At 37.2% G+C, this 26,589-nt stretch overlaps 1 protein-coding gene across 2 annotated transcripts; it reads left to right on the top strand.

Moving 5' to 3' along the window:
- Positions 1–13,077: 13,077 nt before the first annotated feature.
- On the top strand, positions 13,078–26,437 carry LOC148880364 (uncharacterized). 2 transcript variants are annotated; one of them, XM_088962230.1, is made up of 15 exons: positions 13,078–13,369; positions 13,472–13,652; positions 13,747–13,798; positions 13,891–13,933; positions 15,678–15,755; positions 17,740–17,852; positions 17,945–18,016; positions 18,137–18,279; positions 18,533–18,626; positions 18,722–18,783; positions 20,126–20,230; positions 22,297–22,372; positions 25,074–25,186; positions 25,903–25,962; positions 26,051–26,437. In XM_088962230.1, the coding sequence occupies exons 1-15, from the start codon at positions 13,282–13,284 to the stop codon at positions 26,154–26,156; spliced, it is 1,386 nt and encodes a 461-aa protein (XP_088818356.1). In that variant the 5' UTR covers positions 13,078–13,281; the 3' UTR covers positions 26,157–26,437. The 2 variants fall into 2 exon arrangements, with proteins under 2 accessions (XP_088818356.1, XP_088818357.1); XM_088962231.1 differs by having other exon boundaries at positions 13,084–13,369; positions 13,743–13,798.
- Positions 26,438–26,589: the final 152 nt, after the last annotated feature.

Genomic DNA, 26,589 nt, shown 5'->3' on the forward strand with positions numbered 1-26,589 from the left:
ATTCGTATACAGAAGTCCAGAAATAAATTTTTTGTCTCATGACTCATGAGCAGATTTTCCTACACTGCTGGCCACGGATCCTTAAGGCGGAAAGGCAGTCTTTCCATTCTACCAATCTTTTGGACCCAGAATTTCTTATACTTTGAACTCATTTCTCCCGCTCCAGTTCTCCCTCCCAGGGTACTTGAAATTTATGCTATTGAGTATTGAACCATCTAATACTGGGGCGGTTATACCCACCCATACTGCAATGTTGACGACTTATTATCAGATTCATGACTACAGAATTTAATAGGGCCCACTAAATATGTAGGATCGGAGCATGATTTCCACGAGTACAAGGGTAGTGAGCAGGTAGGTAGCCCCTGAAGCAATAGGTGTCACTGAACGCCCCATTACATAATGAGCGCTACAAGCAATCATCCAATATATTTTTTACATCTGCAGTCAGTTTAGACAGACTTATTAAAATCTACAAGAGAACCAAAGCTTCATTTAGTGCATGTAGACGTAAATAAAAATTTATGAAGAAAAATCGTTGTTTGTTTTCTCTTATCTCTTATTTCTTAAAATGTAATCATACAATTTTTAATTTTTCAATGATACTTTAAAAAGACAAATAAAAACTTAGATATGAGGGAAAAATGGATATTTGATCATTTTCAGAATTTAGAATTCAGAATAATATTCTTTGCATTCAGACTTCAAAGGAAAGAAAAGTTTACCAATGCCAATATACCTCTTAGTTTAATTATTGAACGTTTAAATGTTAGACTTCAGAGCAAACAAGCAGGCCCTTAGTTTTGATTAGGAATGTGCATATTAGTAGCCATGGTTTAGAAAGAATTTTCTTTATCAAGATGCCTATTAACAGTCATGGTTAGAAAGAATTCAGATATGTTCCTCACATAGTGCACCTCACACCAACCGCATCACACATCACAAGCGTGCATTGAGAACATCTCCCATACAGAGGTCCTCTGATGTCAACCCAAAACTTAGAAGTGGAGATATACATCACTTAGTATCCCCGCATGACATACATACACCATTTATGTATGTCATGTTTACAGGTGAGACCAGCCCAACCATGCACAATGCCAATTTGTGTGAAGGTGCAAGAAACTAAGGTTGTTGATGGGTTGTCAATTGAACAAGAGGATAAGGAGCTTGGAAACAAGATTTGGGAGCTTATTTTGGAGTTGGTTAGAATTTGTGTGGAAGAGGAATAGGCTAGTCAGATAGAGAGAGTTGAGTAGAGTGACACTCTGAATCCTAAGATGAAGGAGAAGTTGGAGAAAGTAAGAAATGTAACTAGCTCTTCAAAGAACAAGGAAAGGGGAAGGAAAAGAAAAAGTCTTAATAAAAAAAGGAGATGGGAAAGCAAAACCAATAGAGTCTAGGAAAAGGGGAGAAGAGACTTTAAAGAAGATAAAAAAGAAATTAAAGTGGAAAGATTCAAATGTGAGGTGGATTATGATAAGGGGAACGTGGGTAGAAAGGGGAGGAAAAAATTGTAAAAGGGTCTTCTGGTAAGGGTTTGTTTTTGAATTGTGCCTATGAAGTTGTTAAGATGGTACGGAAGAGGTTTGGGGAGTTCATGAAAGAGAGGAGTGATCAGGGATATGTTGAGGAAAGAAAAGGTAGACAGTTTTAATTCAAGAATCTAAGCTACTTGAGGTAGACAAGAGGTGGGTGCGGAGTATTTGGTTAGCTAGTGAAGGAGGAGGTGGTTTCTAGAAATAACGATGATGGTGGCCTAGGGATATGAAACATTAGATTAAGGAAATCGTTGTTGGGGAAATGGGTGTGGAGGTTGCCGCTGGAACAAGATAGACTCTAGCACAGAGTGGTCGTTAGCATATATGGAATGGAAGACTATGGTTGGGATGCGGGTCTTGACCCTAAGGCCTCCCGATGTTCTCCTTGGAAAGTTGTTCATGAACTCCTACCTTCTATTCTTCCGTTTTTTTCAAAATTGATGTTTGTACAAGGAATAAAGTGTTGTTTTGGGAATGTGGTTACTTGACTTGGAGGGGGACAAAACATAGATTGGAGTCACCACATAATTTTTTTTGGGAATTGGGCATTTAGGAAAACTCAAAATTCAAGATTTTTCAAAAAAACAAATTGTTTCTTGGTGATTCATTGCTTAAAAGGGATGAGATTCTTAGGGTTCAGGGACCAAAGTATGATGTGGGAAGGTGTTAGGCACCCCACACGTGCACAGTTGAACTAGCTTCTACTTCACCAATATTCCAAAGAAGTTTAATAACTTTGGGCATAAATTATTGAAAACTTACACACTAATTAGGTAAATTGGAGAACATGCAAGGATTCAAAATTGTTTATGCTAATACATAATGTAAATTAAGCACTCAACAAAATGGTAGAGAACATTAAATGGTAAATAAGATAAATGAAAATATATTCTCATTAAGTTAAACAAGAAAATATCTATCACTAACCAACCTAAAAGGAAAAAGTATAAATAATAAAGAAAAAAGCATTGATTGGCTAAATGAATAATGCTATTAATTCACCACTTATGCTTACTTGCAAAGGCCATGGGAATTTAGTGATGATATGAGATAAGTAAGAGGAGTTCTAAATGGGTGAAAGTGTTGATAACCAAGAATTTTCAAGCAAGATGAGACAGACCCAAGAATGACTTTGGGGTAACACTAAAAATATAATGGGACCCTCTACTCTTCCACTCTAAGATGTAATGATTAAGATAAATGGATGTGACATGTACATACAGGTTTAAAAAAAAAAGCATCTTAACATGAAATAAATGACATGGGAAAGGTTGAACTATGACTATGAGACTTGAATAGACTTGTGCAAAATTTTACTAGGATGGGGACTATTAGAAAAGAGATATTTGTAACAAGAACAAGATGGTCCAATGGGTGATGAGTTTCCCCAGTTGTCCCTATACAAAAAATGTATGCATATTCAACTCCTACCTAGGAAGAATAGCTTGAAAATCCAAGGAGAATGGACAACCTTGGTGATGTTATTAAGTGGAAATGCAAGTACTTTCATAAAAGTGTTTTTTTAAAAGTTCTTTCATAAAAGTGCTTTTGTAGAAATACTTCCATAAAAGTGCTTTCATAAAAGTACTTTTATAAAATTACTTCTGTAATTGTAAGTGTTTTTCTGTAAAAGTACTTTTATAAAACTACTTTTATAAAAGTGTTTTCATAAAAGTGCTTTTATAAAACTGCTTCTGTAAAAGTGCTTTCATAAAAGTACTTTGTAAAGTGCTTTTTTAAAAGTATTTTTGCAAAGTGCTTTCACAAAAGTATTTTTCATAAAATTACTTGTATAAAAGTGCTTTTGTACAAGTGCTTTCATAAAAGTACTTTCATAAAAGTGATTCTATGCCTGTTTTAGTTTTGATCGGTATCAAATCGAACAAGGGTTTGGCCTCATGATCAGATTATTGGAAATTTGGTTTATGTCCAATTCAAACCAATAAGAATATGGACCAGTTTATTTTGGATTGGCCCAATCCAATAATTATAATCGATCGTCCAAATCCAATTTGATAAGGTTTGGATCAAATTGGATCCAATCTAAAATCGGTCAATTGACACCCCTAGGCTCAACCTAGGGGGTTCTTTGGACATGATGAAAGTTTCCTCATGAGTTTGGACGTGGGTTAGGGAATCAGAAATGGAGATTGTGGATGAACTTGTTGCTCTCTTAGGGTTGGTTTATTTGGATTGATCTTGTTTGGATAGCAGAAATTGGAAATTCACTCTCTAGTGTCTCCACCCGTGCTTCTTTTTATAATGTCCTTCTCTAGTCCTCTAACCTTGCAGAGAATTTTCCAACAAAGGAGGTTTGGTATAGTCCTGTTCCACCAAAATTTTGTGCTTTTTGTTGAGAGGTTACACTCCAAAAAATAATATTGTGGAGTTGTTGCAAAGAAAAAGGCCAAACCTTTGCCTTTCACCCCATGTTTGTAGCCTTTCCGTGGGTTTTGGTGAGACAATCACACACCCCTTAATATTTTGTCATTTTGTGTCTTTTATTTGGTATTGCTTATCTTCTCTCTTTGGTTGCAGGTGGACCCCTCCCCTAGATGTGATAAGCCTTTTTTACCCAAACTTTTACAAGCAACCAAAGAAGCGGGGTAGAATAATGTGGAGAGCTACAAGACTAGTTCTTTGGTCAATTTGGGAAGAAAGAAATAATATGATCTTTAAGAATACTAAAAGATCCGAGGAGGAAAATGTAGAAGGAAATCAAGGAATAACTGTATTCACTAGTTGAAAATAAGTGAGTTGTTTAAGGACTTTTCAGCTAATGACATTTCCAGAAGATGGGGGTGATGTGACAAGTGCTACATCCCTAAAGTCTATGGTGCAGGAAATAACACAAAGTTGAACTTTGATGGCAGCTCTATAGGTAATTTAGGCTCATCCGATATAGGGGAGTATTTAGAAATGGGGAAGGCAAAGATACTATTAAGGGAAGAGGTTATGGCTTTACTTCAAGTCGTAAGATATGCCAGGCATTTGGGATTACATCAAATGGAGATTGAAGGGGACTCTAAGCTGTTAATGGGGTGGATGAAGTCATGTTGTTTGGGAGCATGGAAATAGAGACAATGATAAGAAAAATAATGAATATAACGAGAGAGATTGGTGTGTGATTTAAGCGGACAGGAAGGTCAGTTAACAGGCTAGGCTAGTGGATACCTTAACAAAACAAGGGACTGTAAAGGAGAACATGTTTTGGGCAATACTGTAATGAGTATGTAACTTGGGTCAACTTCTTAGGAATTGAGAGATGTACCTTATCAAAATTTTAATTTTAATAAACTTACCTTTTCCAATAAAAAAAAAGTGCTTTCAGGCACGTCTCACACAAACCTTATTCATGGGAAGATATTCCCAACACACGGCTATAATGTGTTGTGAGTATGGTGTGAGGAGCATATCCGTGGCAAGGCCACCTCTTGCCTCACCCTCTTTGTATGAATGGCGATAGACTTATTAAGCCTCATGCTTAATGAGGTGTACCCCTCATTAATGCAACATTAAATAAAATAATACATTAGTAATATATCAATATTTGATATTCTCCAAATTTCTTCTACAAAAAAAATATATTTCTAAAATTCAAGAAGACTTTATTATATATCCGATTCCACTAAAAATCCCTTAATATATTTTTAACCCCCGAAATTTTTTATTTATTTTCCTAACAAATAATAATAATATGCTACTCTATGTCTCAATGTATCACGCATATGAGAATGGAATTATCATTCATATGTTCATCAATGATACATGACAATAGGACCCAACAACCTATTAAATTAAAAAAAAATTAAATAAGTAAATATAAAAATTATTAATATAAAAAAAAAACCTCAAACTATTTTTATCTACTCTCATGGTCTCACTTACAAGCCATATAATTCAAAAAAAAAAAAGAAGTTTGAATATCATGAAACATATTCATTTAAAAATCATGTCATTTTGTATTAAAAATTATACTAGAATATATGTAAATCATATCATGTAAGAATATTGCTTTATTTAGGTAAAAAGGTTGTGAGTGAAAAGTAAAATACAGCATGCATGAAGTTTATAAAATGCCATATTAAAAAGTATGTGTAATAAAAAATATAAATTAACTATGAAAGAAACAAATCATATTCGAAAGTGTATGAAGTAACTATGTATAAATTCAGTTTTGTTGTACATATATGAAAAAACTAGGAAGTATTCAAGAAATAAATACTTAATTTAATTACACAAAACAAATTAAGGAGTAAAACTTCATAAACATAGGATTCATATTATTCTGTAATAAAAATTTTTAATTAACCATATAAAGAAAATAAAGTGTAGTAGCATGCCACTACAAGAAAAAACACTTTTAGCGGCAGTAAAATAATCAAAACTGTCGGTAGAAGTTTTATCGGCAATCAACAAATTGCCGCTAAAATAGGTGTCGCTAAGAGTTCTAGCGGCAGTTTTGGTGACTGTCGGTAAAGATTAAAAACTGCTGCGAGAAATAAGGCTTTTATTGTCGCTAAAGTGGTATACTGACTGCACGCATAAAACCTAGAGGACGGTTGAACCATCCGAACCATCACCCAATCAAGATTCTGGTTCTAGTTTTAATAAAACCTGGAGGACATTCAAAAACCATATGACCCAGACAGTTGGACTATTGACCCGTTCAGTGTTTTCAACTCGTCATTAATCCAACCAATTGAACTGTTCAAACTGTCACTTGATCTAGATTCTGGGTTTGGTTTTAATAAAACCTGAGGGCAATAAAAAACCGTTGGCTTGGTCAATAAACCATATGAATGGATCGTAGGTTGCACACTAAATGTGTATGAAAATTTTGGGAGGCTATAACTTTGCACTTCACTATCCGATTAAATAATGTAATATTTAACATAACTAAATTTTGAATAGTTAAAATAACGAATTAAGTAATAAATTAAAAAAATCTTAAAAATAGAAAATTAATTATAATAGATTTCATAATAATTGAATTAATAATAATTTTATATTTTACAAAATTAATAAAGGAATTATGTAATAATAGTATAAATTATAATTTTATGGATTATTTCAATTTAATAAATAAATAATATTTTTAAAAATTAAAAAAAATAAATTTTAAATATTGAAAAATTTAGTGACTAAATCAAATTTTAAACATTATTTAAATAACAAAAAGTAGATTAAATAACGAAATTAAGTGATAAATTTTAAAAAATCATTAACAAACAAAAATAATTATGATATTTTTAATAATATTTTGAATTTAAGAATATAAAATATAAAGGATTTAAATATTATTGAAATAATAAAAAATATATTAAATAATTTAGAGGTATTGAAGCTTCCAAATAACAAAAATATGTAATATATTTCAATTAATAGATATTAAAAAATAGAATAATAATTGCAATTATTATTGTAGTAATAATGAAAACAATATATAACTTATATCAATTAATAGTTATAGAAAATAATTTACAGAAAATTAATATTGTTATTTATTAGAGATTAGATTATTAATTTAGCTAAAATCAATTATTTTTATTATTATTATTATTATTATTATTATTATTATTACTATTATTATTATTATTATTATTACTATTATTATTATTACTTATTATTATTATTATTATTATTATTATTATTATTATTATAAGATTTATATATAAAATATAATTAATTATTAATTATTTCAAAAGTTAAAAAATATAAAAAAGTTATTTATTCTTACATATTTTTATTACTTCACTTTTGCTTAACAAAAGTTCATGTATCGCATGGATTACTACTATTTGTTTTTTGGGAAAATTCCACTTTAGTACTGTTAACTTTGGGGGTAGTGTCAAGTTAGTACCCGAACTTTCAAATGTGTCACTATAGTACCCAAACTTTGAAAAAGTGTCAAGTTGGTTCATGCGGTTAATTGACATCAACTATCTGATCAGGTGATGACGTGTCCAACTTAAAATTTTTGAAAATATCAAAAGTACCCTTCAAAAAAAGGCATTGCTCATTGTCTTCTACCTTGAACTAAGTTGTAGCAATGCAACAAGCCTAGGCTCCTCCGCCCAAACCCTAGATGCTACCAAGTGGGCATCAACCTCATAAGCCTTATCCGCTTCCCCCTTCTTACAGAACCCAAATAGCGCCAGTCAGTATGACCTCAACTTTGGTAGGATGTCAGGACTTGTCATCTTCTTAATCAAATTAAATGCCATCTTTGGGTCTTCCATTGCAACAATCAATCTAATGTGGCCTCATTTGGAGCAACTCCATCAATACCCATTCTTAGGAGCATCATTGCCGTAAAGGCGAACGGCTTTAACAAGGCACCACGATTCAAGCACATATCCAGGCTGAATTGAAGCAAACATTTAGGAGACTCTCTACCCCGAATAGGTGTCTAAGAAACTCAGCAACTCCTGGCTTGAGGTCGCATCCACCAAACGGTCAATTCTGGGGAGCGGGAAGCAGTCTTTCGGGCAGGCTCGGTTTAGGTCGGTGTAGTCGACGCACATGCGCCACTTGCCATTAGCCTTCTTTACTAGAACGGGGTTGGCTACCCAGCTCGGGAAATGGACTTCTCTTATGAAGTCAGCTGCGATGAGCTTCTCGACCTCCTCATCGACCGCTTTCCATTGCTCTAAGGCTAGGTTGCGTTTCTTCTATCTAACGGGCCTAACTATAGGATCAGTATTCAACTTGTGAGTTATAAGGTCGGGGTCTATACCGGGCATTTCTATCGCAAACCATGCAAAAATATCCAAATTTTGAAGTAAGAAACTTACCAGTTCAGATCGTAGAGGTTCCTGGATGGAAGCACCGATTTAAAGTGTCCAGGCTGGGTCTACTACTGAGGTCGGGACTACGACGGTTTCTTTCGTGGGCGCGGCTCGTTCTTTGCCTTGTTCCGTAGGCCGCTCCAATTTGAGGTCGTCGGCCACCTTGGTCTTTCCCTTCAGGGCGGTGACATAGCACTTGTGGGACTCGAGTTGGTCGCCCCACGCTACTCCCACACCGAAGTCTATAGGGAACTTCATAGCCAAATGATAGGTGGAGACCATTGCCCGTAGGACATGGGTGATCGGCCGACCTATTATGGCATTGTAGGGGGAGGGGGTTGCGACCACCAGAAAGTTGTGGTTGAATCTAACCATGCAGGACCATGTGTTGATTTCCACAGGTACTGTTATTTTCCCAAGGGGTCGGACCTCTTCTCCACTGAAGCCCACCAAAGGAATGTCCACGGGCTTCAAGTCACTTTTTTGCAACTGAAGCTGGTCGAACACGGCTTTGAAGAGAATATCCACCAAGCTACCCGAGTCAACGAGTATGCGCCTGACCTCGAAGTCATTGATCCTCAGCTTTATCACAAGTGCGTCATCGTGGGGGTAGTGGACCCCTCGCGCATCATCTTCTATGAAGAAAATTGGCTCTTCTGTCCTCGATCGCTTTGGAGGATTTTGTTCTTCTCGGGCGGCTTCACGAATTGATGTTCGAGCTGCTGCTGAAGTACAACCTGTGATGATTGAAGCTCCCACTATCATGTGGATGGTGCCCCAAACTGGCCTCTATTCTGGAGGCTACCTCTGCAACTGTTTGGCCAGCCTATTGCTGGACTCGGGAGCATCCTTACTGTGCTCCCCTTGCCGACCTGTTTTACTATTATTATTATTATGTACAAAAATTCTTAAAGTGGAGGTTTTTACAAATTTCGATATTATGACCATGATCTTTGTGAAAACTGCAGTACAGGTTCTTATTTCTTTCATTGGGGTTCCCCCTCAAACGGGGTGGCCACTTCACATATGGGGCATCTTTGATTACCATCAGGATTTTGGCCCGCTTTGCATTCAGTGGGGTGTAGTCAGTTCGGTCCGTTATTGGAGCTCGAAACGACTGACCCGGCTTTGCCCCTCGAACTGCATCCTTTTTCTTTCAGTTGTCCCCTTGACTGGGAGGCTTTCATTCCCTCTTCCTCTTTTTGGGTGCACCCTCGCCCTTCTGGTTGATCTCCTCTTTGGTTGCTATGAACCTGTCTGCGAGCTTAAGAAATTCGGTTATTGTCGCTGGTTGGTTGACGACCATGTGCCATTTGAACTCTTTATGCGTCATGACTTTCTTGGCTGCTACGAGGCGCACGGCGGGGTCCAAGCGTGGTATCTGCATGCACGCATCATTGAACCGTTTGATATAACTTCGGATGGACTCTCCCTCTCTCTACACTATGCTGAGGAGACTTTCTTCAGTTCACGGACACCGCTTGCTGGTGACGAAGTGGGACGTGAAGGCTTGCGTGAACTGCGCCCAACATTTTACCGATCCAGGTGCCAGGTTCCGGTACCATGTACGAGCTATCCTCTAAAAGTGGTGGAAAAGGCCATGCACATGCACAACTCGCTGGCTCTTTCCAGGTGCATCTGCAATTGGAAGGCATCTACGTGATCATTTGGGTCGAACGACCCGTCGTACTTGTCAAGAGGGGGGAGCTTAAAGTCTTTAGGCATTGGGACTACTAGGAGCTCGGGAGATAGGGGGATTGAACTGAAAGGATGGGAGCTTTGACTTTGCCCGAGCTTACTTCTTCTTTTCCTCCGAGCTCAGAAAGGTCGTGGGTGGCAAACCAGCGAGCTCGGCAGTGACGTCTTTGTTTCTTGGCGGGCTCGGCATTTGAACTGCTCACCTCTGTGCTGTCCGGGATGGTGTGTGCAGGAAGTAGCTCGGGCCGTTGGTGATGACTGCGAACAAAGGGATCCTGCTTAGAGCCTGCGGCCAGAATCTCGAATCGGTTCTCTAAGAACGGGGTATCGAGCTTGGAGGGCTGAGGTGACGTGGACTTGGCGAGCTGAGGTCATTCCGACCTGACCGCCCGTGGCGAGGCCGGAGTGGTCGGTCTTTCTTGTCTGCCGCGGGAGGAGGCCTGACTCCTTTGAGGGTTCTGAGGGGCCTCTCCTTGATGAGAAAGGTGCTCCTCCTGACGATGAGACCTAGCCCTCTGTAAGGCTGGGTGCTGAGGAGGGAGCTGCAATTGCTAAAGCTGAGGTTGTGGCACTTGGGGAAATTGCTACTGATACTAGTACTGGGACACCTGGTGTAGCACGTGCTGTTGATAGATCTGAAACTGTTGAAATTGATGCATTTGAGCTTGCATGGCCTGCATGCACTGCACCAAGTCCTCTAGTTGATTCGGGTTGGCCGCTGGGGGCACAACTAAGGGTTCGGTGAAGGTTGCTCCAACTATAGTAGGGAGTGGAGCAACGGCTGGTGCTCTTGTAAGAGGCACGTTCAGGCTAGGGACCCCGTCCACCGAGAGGGGGATGGTGAACTGTCCGATGCAGACAGTAGGAAGCTGGGGTTGTTCCCTGAAGTTATCCATCTCCATGCTTCGCCTGATGTTGCTAGAGGAAGCCCCAAGTGTTGAGTTTTTGAAGAGTAAAGAGATGTGAAAGTTTAGAGAAAGGCTTTTCGAAGCGTTTCCCACAGACGGTGCCAAATGATGTAGCGCGATCCGGTCACTCCTAACTGGCACTACATGGCTCCTAGAAGATAATTGAGAAGAAGAAGATTCCTGGGGGAGTCACCCGGCGGGAACACTCCGATGGTTAAGTTAGTACGATAGGAGAAGCAAAGAGAAGATGAAGGCTAAGAGTGAAGATAGCGCGAGTGTAGAAGATCAAGATCCTTTTCCTCCTTGATACTAAGCTCCTTATAGCAGAAATCTGTTACCTCTGGCCCATCGACCTCTAACAGAGCAGGTATAACCACCACTGCCAACCTACCATAGCCATTATTGGCAGGGCTGAAGTGGCACGCGCGGGGCCATCACTGCTGGGTACGTGCCTGTCTGGTGTAAGACACCTTCTAAAGGTGGCAGGCACGATGCTACCTGACGAGGGACATGGCTGCTGTCACCAGATTTGTAGGGTATGGCGGTCGGGCAGGAGATCTCCCTACCCTCCTTCATGCGGCTCACCGAGCTGCCACATACCAGGGTGCTTCGGGGCAGATAGGTCCCTGCCAGGAAGCACTCCCAAGTGGGAGGAAAGCTTGGCGTCTCTTAGGGGAGAGCCCAAGCTCTCTGATCTAGGTGGGAGACTGACTCACCGAGGGCACCTCAGTGAGTTGTCAGTATTTGACGTGGCGTTTCCTTCCCGTCGAGTCGAGGTCATGCTGCCAGGCTAGAATGTTCACCAAGCCAGGTCATGTGCACATGTTCTTGGTTCATGGGGTTGAGCCAAATCATCCTCCATCAACTGCTATAGGAATAGTAGAGTTATTTTTCAGAGAAGGAATTGCAACCCTTAAAAATTGTCTTTATGTATTGTTACTTAGAAGAAATTTAATTTCAATTTTTAAATTGTGTAAAGATGGATATTTTGTTTTTTTAGTGATAATACCACTATTAAATTGAATAATAAATTCCTTACCTATGGAGAACTTAAGAATGGTCTCTATGTCCCCTGTCCTTCTCTAGAACTGAACATAACCGAAACTACGTCAGAACCAATCCCCAAGAAAAGAACACGTGATACGGTTAATCCTACGAACCTATGGCATTAATGACTTGGTCATATCAATATAGATCGCATCACAAGATCGGTGAAGCATGGTCATTTGGATTTTCTAACCGTAGAATATCTACCAACTTGTAAGCATTTCCTTGAAAGTAAGATGACGAAATGACCATTTACAGGTAAACATGAAAGATCTACCGACACACTTGACTTAATACATACTAATGTATGTGGTCCCATAAATGTTAGACGTGAAACCAGCACTGTTATTTCATAACTTTTACCGATGATTATTCTCGATATGACTACGTTTACCTAATGAGATATAAGGCTGAATCATTTGAAAAGTTCATGGAATTTAGACAAGAAATCGAGAAAATAGTTGGGGAGACACATCAAAGCCCTTCAATCAGATTGAGAAGGTAAATATCTCTCTGACAAATTCAGAGACTACTTAAAGGACAATGAGATTATATCACTATTGTCTTATCCTGCTACACCACAATTAAACAGTGTCAAAGAGAAGAAATTGAATTTTATTAGATATGGTCCAATCACTCTTCATGCATTCAAAACTACTTATATCATTTTGGGGACATGCATAGGAGACTGTATTTATGTGCTGAACTAGATTCTAACCAAATTCATTCTTAAGACTCTATATGAGATATGGACCGATAAGAATCAAGTATAAGACACTTGAAGAAGATTTGGAGTTGTCCAATACATATTAAAAGAACAAATATAAACAAATTGGAATCAATGACTAATCGTTGTCTATTAGAATACCCCAAGAGTTCTGTAGGATACATTTTCTATAACTCAAGAAAGAAAAAAGTTTTTTTAGTCAAAATGCCTAATTCTTATAATAATATTATATTTTAAATGATTTAAGAATAGTGAAAAATATCCCATAAATTTTATATAATACCCAACTTAAAATATCAACCTACGTGTCCAAACCTCTAACTTGTAACGGATATGATCATGGAAGCCGCGATCAGTGATTAAGAGAGTCTGAACTTATATAAACCCACTCTAACCGCCTTTTTGTCGTCACAAGTCGCCTCCCGTTTCTTGCACCCTTCCTTCTCGCCTCCGTCTGTTACGTCCGTATCGGCCAATACGATGTAGACTTTTAGCTTTAGGGCGTGTGGACTCCGTAGTTTCTACTTTCCAGTTTCCAGGGCTCAGGCCCATTCCAGCAGGGGAGAGAGATGACGACGCGGACGAATTTTTATAAGAATCCTTCATTCGCATATAGAAAGGATTTCAGTCTCGATTCCGTTCTTCAAAATCTCAGAGGTATTAGTTGTTGATCAATTAATTAAACTATCTCGTTCTCTGCAATTCTTCTCCCCAACTCACTAGGCCTTTTTGTTGGTTCATGTATACTCCGATTGTTAGCTTATAATGCTGCGACTGGGAACGCTCCTCCAGTCGAAGAACCACGCCTGGACGACGAGGAGAAGAAAGTCAGTCGTAAACGCCCTCCTGATCGAAGGCGAAAACCTGATATCGATTTTATCAAAAATAAAGAAGAGAACGACGGTCCTCTCACTCACCAAAGTTACATTGAAAAGAGAAGGCAACCGTTTCACAACACACTTGTATAGACTATAGATTCATATCGCTTCATAAAGAATCAATTCTTTCTAACTTCTATTCTTTCTCATAGATAGGAAAGAAGTCAGGTCGTTTCAAGCTTATCAGGAATCGACCCCAGATGTTCCGGTAACCTCAATCATGTCATTCTCTGCTCATTCGTCATAGGATGTTCTAAAAGCTATAATTTGATTTGAGTTTCTGGTTCATCTTTTTGACAGGGAAGTTCCAATTCGAGTTTCAAGCCTTTGGTACAATACGAAAGTAGGTTTTTACAAAAGCTATCTGTTTGATTTATGTAATTGTTGGTTCTTGCATAATCGGTACATTTGTAGGGATTTTGAAGGAACCGTGGAATTCTATAATCATATGGTTTAACTTGAATTTAATGGGGTAGTAATTGCTCTGTTAATGGGCATTGCAAGTTGACCTTACGATGTTAATTAAATTGAAAACATGCTTTTCTTATATTGTTTTATATAGAATAAAATAACACATTCTAAACACCCTGATACTTCGTTTTCAGTTTTGTTTTTTTTGGTATGTAACAAGGTCATATCAAGTGTATTTCTAGCTGATGTTTTTGCCCTTTGAGTACTTCGAAGTTTTGAAAAGAGTTACTTGCATTACATACTCAAGTAGATGAACAAAGTTTCAAGTAGAGCAAGAGTTACTTACTCTTTTCTCTGCACCCATTGGCGTTGGGGATTCATTAAGGGCAGAAATCCTTGCTGTGGTGGAAGGAGCTAAAAGAGCCAAAGAGCTTAACCTTACTAAGGTGTTAATTGAAGGGGATTCTAAGCTGGTTATTGTGCCGGCTTCAAAAAGAGGAGTAGAGGGGATGGTGGGCTTACATGAATGAAAAAAGGAAATTTGCACACTTGACACAAGGAATGGATGTCAAGCTGAATTGGGTTAAGACTTAAGAGGGATGCCAACTCCATGGCTGATGCTTTAGCTAAACAAGGGGTGGGAAGAAACACTACTTGAGTAATTTCTGGGCTATATTGTAATCCATTTTACTTCTACAATGGGGGAGTTAAGAGAGTTTATCTCCTCCTTATTTTTATCTTCCATTTTTCTTTTTTCTTTTTTTGATTGGAAACGGTAACTTCATTAAAATAACTTTCCAAATTTAAGTACAGCTGTCAACCCCTAATTAGGTGTTGAGCCCCCAGTAATCTTTCTTACAAAACTGCCCAGAACATACTCTCCCTCACAGTCTCTTGTTTAGCCAACGTGTCAATTAAACCATTAGCTAATCTCCTTGTCCATTTGAAGCATGCACCGATCTCCCTTGTTATATTGTGGATTTCCCTTATGGGCTGTCTATAAATCTAGACTCCCAACTTACCAGATTGCAGCCACTCAATCAACAATTTAGAGTCTCCCTCAATCTCAATTTGGTGTAACCCCAACTGTTTTGCATATCTTACACCTTGAAGCAAGGCCATCACCTCTGCTTTCAATGAGTCCCCCACTCCTATTGGTCTTGAAAACAAAGCCACAATTCTTTCATTTTCATCTCTGAATACTCCTCCTATACCTGAAGGGCCCGGGTTACCTCTTGAACTCCCATCAAAGTTCAATTTCACTCTTTGTTGTGTTGGTGGGGACCACAATTCCTACACAATAGGTTTCATGGAAGTTGTAGAAGCCACCACTTCTCAATTCCTGTAAATGTCTTTAGCTGAGAAGTCTTTAAACAAATCCGAAGTTTTCGACCAATGAATAGTCATAATAATTATCCTTTCTACAATTGCCTCCTTGGATTTCTCCATGCCTTTAAAGATTCTATTATTCCTTTCTTCCCAAACTGACCATAAGATAGCTGCTCTTGTGGCTCTCCACATTAATCTTCCACGCCTCTTCCATTTTTCTGTTTTATTAATGAATTTCAGTTATACTGATAAAAAAAAATAGCTGCTTTGATATTGCAGTGCCTTCGTGTTTTTCTTCAAGTATTACTTCAATTACTAACTAATAATATTCTTTTATGAATATTCAGGTGATGAAAACACATCATCAGAAACATGTGAAGAAAAACAGGAGGAATGTGAAGATAAACTGGCTGCACCTAGTTCTGGTTTGTTCCCTGGATCTTCTATTATTGTCTTGTTTCTTCTACTTTTCTCTTTACCACCAGAATTTAAAAATTTCTCTCAGCATGGTTTTGTAGGTTACATGTTGCAACTTAATAGAGGGTGGGCCTTGGTGTAATGGTTGGGTTGCTCCATTGTGACCTGGGTAACCGGAGTTCAAATATTGGAAACAGCCTCTTTGTGTATCTGCAGGAATAAGGCTGCATACATCTGTCCTTCCTGGGCCTCCCCAGATCCGCAATGGCTCATGCACTGGACTGCCCTTTTTATGTTGCAACTAAAATATATATATATATATATATATATATATATATATATATGTGTGTGTGTGTGTGTGTGTGTGTGTGTGTGTGTGCTATAGGTAAACTTTCTTTATTGTTTGAACTGATGCATCTTTGTTTTCCTTTTGGGAATTAGGTGTTGGGAGTGGGTTAAATGTGGTGAAAGCTAATGAACATCTTACAGAAAGGAAAGCACTTGCTAGACAAGGAGATCTCTAATATTGTTATAGAAAGAAAGGCCTAAGAGTACTTTGCAAGGAAGTTTGCTTTGACATGGTACTCTAGCTGTTGAATCTGCAGACTATCCACATTCCTTATGTAATGCAGTATCAGGAAGACAGGAATAGTCATGGAAACATAGTTCTAGAAAACTTAAAGTTGTCATTTTTTCTTGTGATCCTCTTTCCTCCTTTTTTTTCTTTACCTTGGGATAAGAAATTCATGTCATATAGGGGGTTATCACACAGATTGAAGGTGCTGCATATGTAATGTAAAACCACGGAAGTTTTTCTTTTTGGAAACGTGGTTTGATTTTTTCTGAGAAGTATGTATTATACAGTGGATTGCTTAGGGTAAATAATTAGCGAATGAGCCAAACATTGATGTTAGGCCTTTAGGTCAAACCATTTTAATCTATCTCTATTACTTCTGTATTTTTCTGTTTTATTTTATTTCCATTGTGCTTTCACTTCAGTTGAGACCAATGAACTTAGTGTTGCAGCTTAACTGCTGATATTGTCAGACCATAAATTTTGACATGAGCTATGCATCTCCATTGTCATTTGTACAATCTTACGTTGCTTTATCTCTTGATGATCTTGCATTTTCTGACTATAGAAATTTCTAGAGATAAAAATTTGGGTGAACTTGAAATATGTTATCTTTAGATTGATTTTTTTCATCATAAATGATTAAAGAGATCTTATTAATGCTGAAATAGAAAAAGAGAAAGAGAGAGAAAACACTACACTCCTGTCACCTGAGCCTCAAATAGTGAAACACTACGCTATATTTGAACAGCAGTAGCTTACAACTCAACCAGAATTCGAAGAGGTCTCCAATATTCCTATGTTCCTACATGATCTCTTGGCAAGCCATCTGCCATAGCATTTGCTGATCTCAGGGTCCGCCTAAGCTTCTGATCTGTCTGGATGTTTGGTGCTTTTCTTCTGAAGCAAGATAGTGTCCATGGCCCATTATAGGGGAGAGCATCTGGCCCACCACAACCTGTGGACCTCCATCCACCATGAACTTTTCAAGGCCAAGAGAAAATTCAAGATTAAATCCTTATTAGCTTGACATTTAGACTAGCTTCTACATGTTATTTAAGTATAACCACCTAACCCTCCACCCCCCCCCCCCATCCAAATAAATAAATAAATAAAAAGAAGTGATTTATTCAAGGATGATGAGGTATTATTGTTGTCATATAGACTGAAAACTGTGGAATGTAATAATTTGTTGGCTTTTGTCACCAATGTAACTTAAAATGATATGAAATATAATAAGGCATATAAACTCAAGATATGTCTATCTAGACACATGCGATGCATGCATATATAGTTTCATTGTCATGCATATATATGCTCTTTGGGCAAGAATTTAATAATGTAAATGGATTTTTGGTATGTGATCTTTTATGGGATAGGAATCATTATCATCTATGTTGACATCATTGTTCCTTCAGATCATATGAAAGAAGTTGATTGTATCAAGGCAAGAAGTGAGCAACGCTTTCCAGTTCCTGGAGAACCTGTTTGTGTGGTATGTGGCAAATATGGAGAGTATATTTGTGATGAGGTGAGAATTGCAATCTACTGTTCATTGCTTTTGATGTCTTCCAAATTACCACCTTCTTGCCCTTTTGATGATTTCCCCCATCCTCAATACAGACAGGTGATGATATCTGTAGTATGGATTGCAAAACTGAGCTGCTGAAGCATGGGAATGTTGACCTGTCTGAGGTTTTTCTCCAATCTTTTTTATATCTTTGACTGAATATGTAATAACTTTCAGGTTCATATTATTATTAAGTGTTCTCCCCTGAACAAAGTGTTCTAACCTATTCGTACACTATTTTGCAGGGAGTAGTTAGCACCCAAGATTCTCTTGTTTGCCTTTCAGGAATAGGTGGTGATTTAGTGATACCTGAGTTTAAGGAGGATATTTGGGATTTTGAACGGCTTAAGTGGACCACAAAGACATCCAATCTATGCACATATAGATGGTACATTCCATTGTTAATCATCTCAGTTTATGATGCATGCCTGTTAGGAGAGTTCTGAAGCACATTAGATGTTGGTGAATTTCAGCTATTTAACTCCTTTTGCAGTCTTACCTCACGGCACAACATTGATTTTTGCAATGAGATAGTATTAACTGTCAAAGCACATTTGCCCCCTTCCCCCTCTCCCCTCCTCTCTCGTATACAGTTCAGCATATAGTCATATACTCGTTATAATTGTTGATTTCCATTGTAGTTGGAAATGTCAGAGACCTGGTCACCTTGCAGAAGACTGTTTGGTGAAAACATGTAATCCTCAATTTCTTGCTTCAACTCAATCATGCAACCAGGTTTTACTTCTTGTTCATGATAATTCTTACTAATTTGCACCATGACCTGCCTTTTCACTTGGTACAGTTTATTCATGTTTTTTTCTTTCACATAGATGCTTGTCAAAGGCTGCAAGTCCAGTTCCATCTCCAGAGATCTTCTTGCGCTCTACAAAAGGTTTATAAAATTCTTATCCACTTATAATTTTTATTTTGCTAACTATGATGCTCTATGTTTCATCCAATATTATTCAGTCCAGTGGTTGCAGGGATTTACTGAGGATGCCTGAGAACATGGAACAATTTTATAAAGAAAATTCTATATTAAATTTGCACTGTTATCAATTCTTGTTCCACGAGAAAAATATTGATTACCTTCATTTATTTCTGATGTTTTATATTTTCTCCTTGGAATATTTTTAGTTATTTTAAAGTTCAATGGAAATCTTCTTTTCTCACACTATTTTTTAATTCTTTAGAAAAATGAATGAATGTCTTTTTCTACACTGTTCATTTTTGTCACCACCAAGTCATGATATACCATGGAAGGTTATATCGCTATTCACAGTTGGATGCCAAGCAATTGAATCTTTAAAGAAATATTTTATCACATTTTATGTTGTGAATATAGTTTGTAGACATGCTTCACTGAGTGAACCACAACTCATGGCTGCTGGGAAGAAGCCAGCTTCCCTTCCTTTGTTGTATGAATGACGCAAAATTACTGCTATGCTTTTGTGCTTTTCTATGTTGAGTTTGGGGAGGGAGTTGTCTTGAGACTTAAGATTCATTAATGATATTCCTATGGCCTATGGTGAGTTGGTCGAAATAGACATCACACTCAGCTTTTCTCAACAAAGCTTTATCCTCTTATCTATACTATATGGGATTGGGTACACTAGTCCAGTTTTGCCATCTCACTCTATTGAGGGCCATATCCTTTGTTAAAAAATTGTTACAACTCCTAGTGCATCACTTTGGGGAATGCCCTATGGATGAAATTTAGTCTGATGGTTGAACAACCTCTCAAGATTCATTTTGGCATTTCAGATCTTGGTAAGAAATTTCAGGTGACATTTCTATCAATGAATAGCATCACATACATTGCAAAGGCAAGAGGGATGAATTATCAAATAAAAAGGCAATAAGGATGGCCTTTCCCATCCTCTCAGCTTGACAATATTCCTCTTTATTCATGAATGTATTTTCTATCATTGTAGAACAATTTGTTTATTTTATTTTTTATATTTATGTTAGGTAAGGACATTTAAAGATTCAGTTATTAACAGAAGCACCTTAGATTGCTTTGGCTGTTACTTTTAATTTATACTTATAAAACATTTGGCCACTGAGGACTTTAGGTGGATATTTATATGTTGCCTTGCTTGAAATCTTTTTACATGTCAAATTTCAAATTATCAGCTGCTCTATTCAGCATCATTTCATCTCTGTACTTGTTTAATGTGAGATTCCACCAAGTAGGATATCATTTCATCTCTGTACTTGTTTAATGTGTTCAGGTGCCACCAAATAGGAAAAGGCTTATCGAGTGCAAGATGCAACCAATGTCGTGGCTCGTCAAGTTTGGCAATGTGCCTTGATTGTAATACAATCTTTTGTGACAGGTTTAAGTAAATTCGTGAAAATATTTATTTTAATTGGTGAAAAATCAAATTTTTATTAGAATGTTAAAAAAGAATGTTGTACAGCAGTGATGTGACAAGCATCCCCTATTTTGTAGGTTTATCTTCTTACTACCCCTTGAATTGTGTAGACTATTTACAACTAGTTCCCTGTAGGAATGACCTCTCACACTAGTTAATCCTCCTTGTTTGGCCAATGCATCAGCCATGGTATTAGCGCTTTGAGGTACCCACTGGAAGTTAGCAATCAGTTCATCTGCCAAATTTGTAACTTTCACCAGATAAATTTGTATTTCCATGTTCCCATTGTGTCATGTCTGACCCAGCCTACCACTACTTTTGAATCGCCCTCCACCATGATAGATATATAATTGAGGGTTTTGGCCAATCTTATCAATGTAATATGCCCATAAGTTCTGCCCTTGTAGAGTTTCCGTGGCCAATGGAACCTGAAAGCATAGCCAGTATGGTATCATTACAGCTCCTAAATGCTTCAATTTTGGAGTTCCTTGGATAACTGACAACCCAAGCTGCACCCATCAAAACTGAGTTTAATAAGAGAATATATAGGAAGTGTCCATTGAATGGCTACTTGTGCTCTTGATGTGAAAAATTCAACAATGGCTTGCAAATTTCTAATGATGTTGTTGGTGGAAAAGGAGGTGAAGCTCAACAAAGTCCTCACTCTATATGCCACCTTCACCATAATTCTATTACTGCCTCCCTGGTTTGAAAATTCTTTGAATATTCTTGCATTTCTTTCCTCCCACACTTCCCATGGGGTCACTGTTCTAGTGCATCTCCAAAGTATTTCTCTATATTTGTTGGTAGTGAGAAAAAAGAAGACTGAAATAGGCAACCCACACTAGCTGGAGGGGTCCACCTGCAACCAAATAATGTAAAGAAAAATCCCCAAATGCCAGAACCAATTGGACAGGAGATTGGTAAATGCAAGGTAGTTTCACTACTTGCTTTTGCATTAGGCACCAAGGCACACATGCTAGGAGAGATAATACCAGTTAGGTCTTTTCCTTTGTAGATGCTCACATGTACTGATCTTTTTATGCACCACCTTCCTTGCACACAGTTGTACAGTCAATCAGGTGGTCCTTTTTGGTATCTCTTGAATCCCAAAGAAAACCTCTCATGATCTTCTCCAACTTTTTAGCAACTAGGGTAGATAGAAACTTTGAAGATAGAGGGGAAAAAAGATAGGAAGATTATCCAATGTAGAGTTAATGAGAGTTATTCTACCCCTAAGGGAGATGTTGTTTTCCCCTAAATGGTCAATTTCTTAAAAACTACATATTTGTGAGAAAGAATTTTCTTTAATGATCATCTTCCTCTCTATTTATTAAAAAAAAAACGATCATCTTCCTCTCTCTCGCTGTAGATTTCCTCTGCATCTGAATGTGTTATCTTCCATCAAGTGACTTGAACTTCATTTTGTTCTATAAAGTGATTTATCAGATAGAGTTAAATTCAATTCTTGGAGTTTGGTCAAAATTTTTGATTAATTTGTAGCAAGGGAAAGATCTTTTTTTATTTTTTTGTGCATCTTCCATTGACAGCAACCGGTCCATCTTTTATATTTCATAAAGAAATCTCAGGGCATTGTGTTTCTTCATGTGTGTTTGGGCCATTGTTTATTGTTCTCCTTTTGTATTTCTTTCCCTTTTTCACTTCATTTGACATTTTAATAAATAATAATATATTTGAAGCCAGACCAAGTCTTATGGGGAGAAAATATGTTCTTGGTAGGATTGAATTTTCATTCATTGATGTGTTTTTGGGATTTCATTTCAATTTGGGCTAGGATTGAAGTTAATAGCATAAATAAGTTGCAATTAGGACTAAGATTGATTTTTTTTTATTGTTTACTAGACATGCTCAGAGTTGACTGCTGGTAAAAGGATAACAGTACCTATTTAGAATTGTCGTGGAATGTTGTTAAGTGTATGAATGCAATTGCTAATTCTTGTTTACATCATATGTTGTCCTTTTAAGTTTCTACTGGGCTGTAAATTCGAGTTTGGTGTACTTTACAGTGCAGGTCATCTAAATGAGCACATTGCAGCACACCCATCCCATCAACAATATTACTCTTATAAGCTTAGACGTTTGGTGAGATTTTTTTTTACTGCATAATGTAGATGTAGTTTAGTATTTAATCTTTTCCTTTTAAGGTACATGCATCACTGTTATTGGAAGATTAATTTTTATTTACTAAGCATTCATGTCCACACTGCCCTTCTATACTTATGCTAATGGTGTCTTCCTAAGTGGTTCTTAAATAATTAAAAGGGAAATGCTTTCTGTGGTCAGATAAGTTACTATTCCCTCTTTATGTGGGCTATTTCTTGCAAATTGTTTTGGTTTGGTGAATTTACTATACATGTGATGGAAACCTTGCTGGTTGACCACAAGGATTTCTCTGGTTTTATGAAACTCTATAACCCAGCTCGTTGTCTGCCTAACAAGTGGCATTTGCTGAATAAAGGAAAGGGAGTGGGGATTAACCTTCTTTAAGCAAGTAGTGGAGGCTATTTGCTGAAACTTGCAATTTCAAGAATGGTTGAGGTGATTGTATGAATGGACCCTAAGATTCATCCAAGCATAATATTCCTCCATACAGCAACTTCCTACCTTCCTTATCTGATTGACCCACCAACCTTGTTCTTTTCATTCCATCATTCCGTGCATCATCCTAGTACAACAGCCTTAAATTACTAAAAAGCATAACCTATCCACCCTACCCTTCAACTCATCACTAAGATTATTCTAGGTGCACTTAGTCACTAGGCATCACCAAGATGGGCATCCAGGCACCTACATGACAAGGTACCCCACTATTGCTCAACCTCCGCCTTGTCACTTTGGCAACTATGCAGTTCTGTATGGGCATCATTGTCATTTTATTACTTCCACTACCCCTCCCATTATTATCATCATCATGTGGCTTATCTTGTGTAACTGAATCTTGTTTCTCCATTCTTCTCTACCCAAGTACATGTCTAATGTTAACAAATGAAGCATGTCTTTTCTCACTACCCTTCAGAACCTTCGCTTTATCTTCATTTCTGTGGTGCAATTATTGAATGTGGTTATGAAACTCCCTGAAAATTATGGATTTTGGTGTCTCTATTTTCTTTTCCTTTCCCTTTTTATTGAAGTTGCAAATATACATGTGTGGCATTGAAAAATCTGGACAATTAGGGCAAATTTACCAAGTGACTTGTTACCTACTGACTTGAGGAAGGAGTAGAGAGTAATAATTTCAATTAATTGATCTGGTGAAACTCTACTTTCCAAGATCATTCAGTGATTTGAAATTGTTTTTTTTTTTTTTTGTAAAATATTGTTTAAAAGGTTTCTAGGAATCAACATCTCTAATTGTTTATCCTAACAAATTGTAGAATATAAAGTAACTTGCTTTTGATCTGCTTTCTTGGTTTCCAGGAGTCCTCCCTTGTTAGAACATATGGCATTTTCATATTATGCAAAGCACTATGTTATTTGAGGGAATACAAAGTAAATAAAGTATCATCTTCTCTTGACAAAGAAATCACTCTGTTGATTACACACCTGCTAATTGTTTGATTTGTAGGTCTGTCAAGTAGGGGTGAGCAAAAAAAAAAAAAAAACTGAAAAACCGAACTGAAAAATTGGTTAACCGATGTCGGTTCGGTTTCGGTTAACCAATTTAAAAACCAGCAGTTAACTGAACCGACCGGTATACCTGTTTTTCTATATATTTATGTATATTATATATATTTTATATATTATAAATTAATAAATACGCATTATATATAAATATATATTTATAATATATTATATATTATTTATTATTTAAAATATAATATTTTATATATTTATAATTTTTTATTATATAGTTATATATATTTTTATAATAAATATTACAAAGTCAAAAAAACTGAAAAACTGACCAACCGAACTGGTCAACCGGTTAACCGACTGGTTTTGGTTCGGTTTCGGTTACCGGTTTTCTAAAAACTGGTACTACCGGTTCAGTTCACAAAAAAGGCCCACAGTTTGGTTACCCGAACCGTGAGCACCCCAACTGTCAAGTAAATGGAAATTAGGTAAAAGCTAAAAACGTAATTGTACTGTAATTTTAAAATCTTACAAAAGAAATGTTGATAAAAGAAAAAGAAAAATGAGACGGTAAAAATGAAGGGAACTCCAGGTGGTTCTCTCTGTTATGCCTCTTACAATGTAGATAGAATGACCAAAAAACAATGTGACTATTTTGGAATTGAGGTAAGCAACAACAATAGGGCACTACCATAAATGATAGTAGAACAAATAATGAACCATCTTGTGAAGGAAAGGATGCTCCTCAGTATTGGGCTAAGCAACCATTAGTGGTAGAGCCAGCTGATTGCCATATCCAGATGTAGATGTTGACTTTAGATGCTCTTGCTTCCTGATTATGTTATTAGATTCCCATAATCTCCTTGAATTTCTTTCATTTTTCTCAGCCTTACTCTGCTGCAGTGGTTTGAGCAAATTTGGTTCTAAAACACCAAGAAGCTCTATGGTGAAAGGGTTTTCATGTGGTAATCTGTATTGGCTACCGAAAGGATGAACATGTGATAAACAAAGGAGGATTGCAAATAATTTGGTGCATGGATATGAATACCACTTTACTGTGCTATCTTGAAAATGCCATCTACACTAAATTCTTGATTGCTTACCTTTTTGAAATGGATATTCTTGGAGCTAGTGAGCCATTGTTGTTAATATCACATGGTGTTTGTTAATCGTCTCATCTGATTGAGAATATAAATCCATGTTGATGTAGGTAAAATGCTGCAAGTCAACATGCAATGTGACCAATATCAAGGATCTTTTGGCTTGTAACTATTGCTTTGATAAGGCCTTTGACAAGTTCTATGATATGTACACTGCCACCTGGTATGTAATCTCTACCTGTATCCTGTTTCACTGGCTAAATACCTCTCTAGAAGCCACTAAACAGAGCTTGCAGCAGCTTTTCATTTTTTACATAGAATTAGAAAAGACCCATCTGATGCACAGAATGGTTTTAAAAGATGTCCATGAATGATTAGATTCAGTTTCCTAATAAAAATGATTAGCCCCGTGTTTTATGTTTTCTATTTTTCTAAAAAATTCAGAAAAAAAAACTGCATGGATCTTTAGGACATTTCTATGTAAAATGTTCTTTTTATCGTATAGTTTATTTGACATAAATGAACAGCTAATATACAAGACAAGTCCCGTTTTTCTTATCAACCGTTACTTGGTAACAAAAGCAGCATTTTTTTTTGTAGGTATATGTTGACATTCAAAAAAATATGAACTATTTAAATAGTTTATACTCTTCCATAGATTTTCCACAAGTCCATGTTTTCTCACCTTGCCTAGTCAGTCTCTTGGATACATGTTGGATATTGACTATTGTGTCTGTGTCCATGCGGCACTGGCTAATAGGGGCCTGGTCCATAAAGGCAATTGAGATCACACAGATGAACCACTAACCTGAAATGGAACATCAAATCAAATGGATGATCCTTAGATCCTATCCATCTACCTTATAAAAGGGCTTCCTGCGGACCATGACTTATCACTTCATCAACCTATAATGCAACGTTAATGGTGTTTGAATGCAGGAAAGGATCTGGACTTTGTATCATCTGGGGTTCCATATGTTGTGATGAACACTTCACATGGTAATTTGATCCATCTTTTTTTATCAGTTTCATTTTGGCTGCTTGAATTTGGAGTAACACATGTTGCCACTGCCAACATTGAATATAGGCACCGAATGAATTGTCCAAATGCTGATGTAGAAGATAATGCATATATCGTAAGAGAATGTTCTTCAGGTGACAAGTATGTTCAGCTCAGCGAATTCATCTTTTAATGAGGATGTGGAAGGTAGTAACTTTACATTATGGTCCCTTCCTTGAGTTCGTTTTAACATGTCCAGTATGCTTGCCTTCCACTTTATGGTTAAGATAAAATTATCTTTGTCGAATATAGATAATGTAAATTGGTTACTTGTTTACCCCCGCTCTGTTATAATTCCTCCAAGTTCCATTATTGGAACTATTTAGTTCTACCACTATACTGCCAAACATTTCACGATGGTTGAATGGTCGATACTCTAGATTATTTATTTATTTATTCATTTTGTATGTGAAAGAGATAGGCCCGCATTGGGCATATTGTATCCGTGACAGATTCACCGGTCTGGCAGCTCATGGATACTTTGCTCACCCTGTCTAATGCTAACCCAACCTTCTTCCCTCTCTTAAAATCTTGTACAACTTCTCAATCTCAAATCGTAATTCAGT

This window comes from Nelumbo lutea, chromosome 1, assembly GCF_056320005.1.
Source record: "Nelumbo lutea isolate HS-2025 chromosome 1, American lotus-T2T, whole genome shotgun sequence".
Classification (NCBI taxonomy): domain Eukaryota; kingdom Viridiplantae; phylum Streptophyta; class Magnoliopsida; order Proteales; family Nelumbonaceae; genus Nelumbo; species Nelumbo lutea.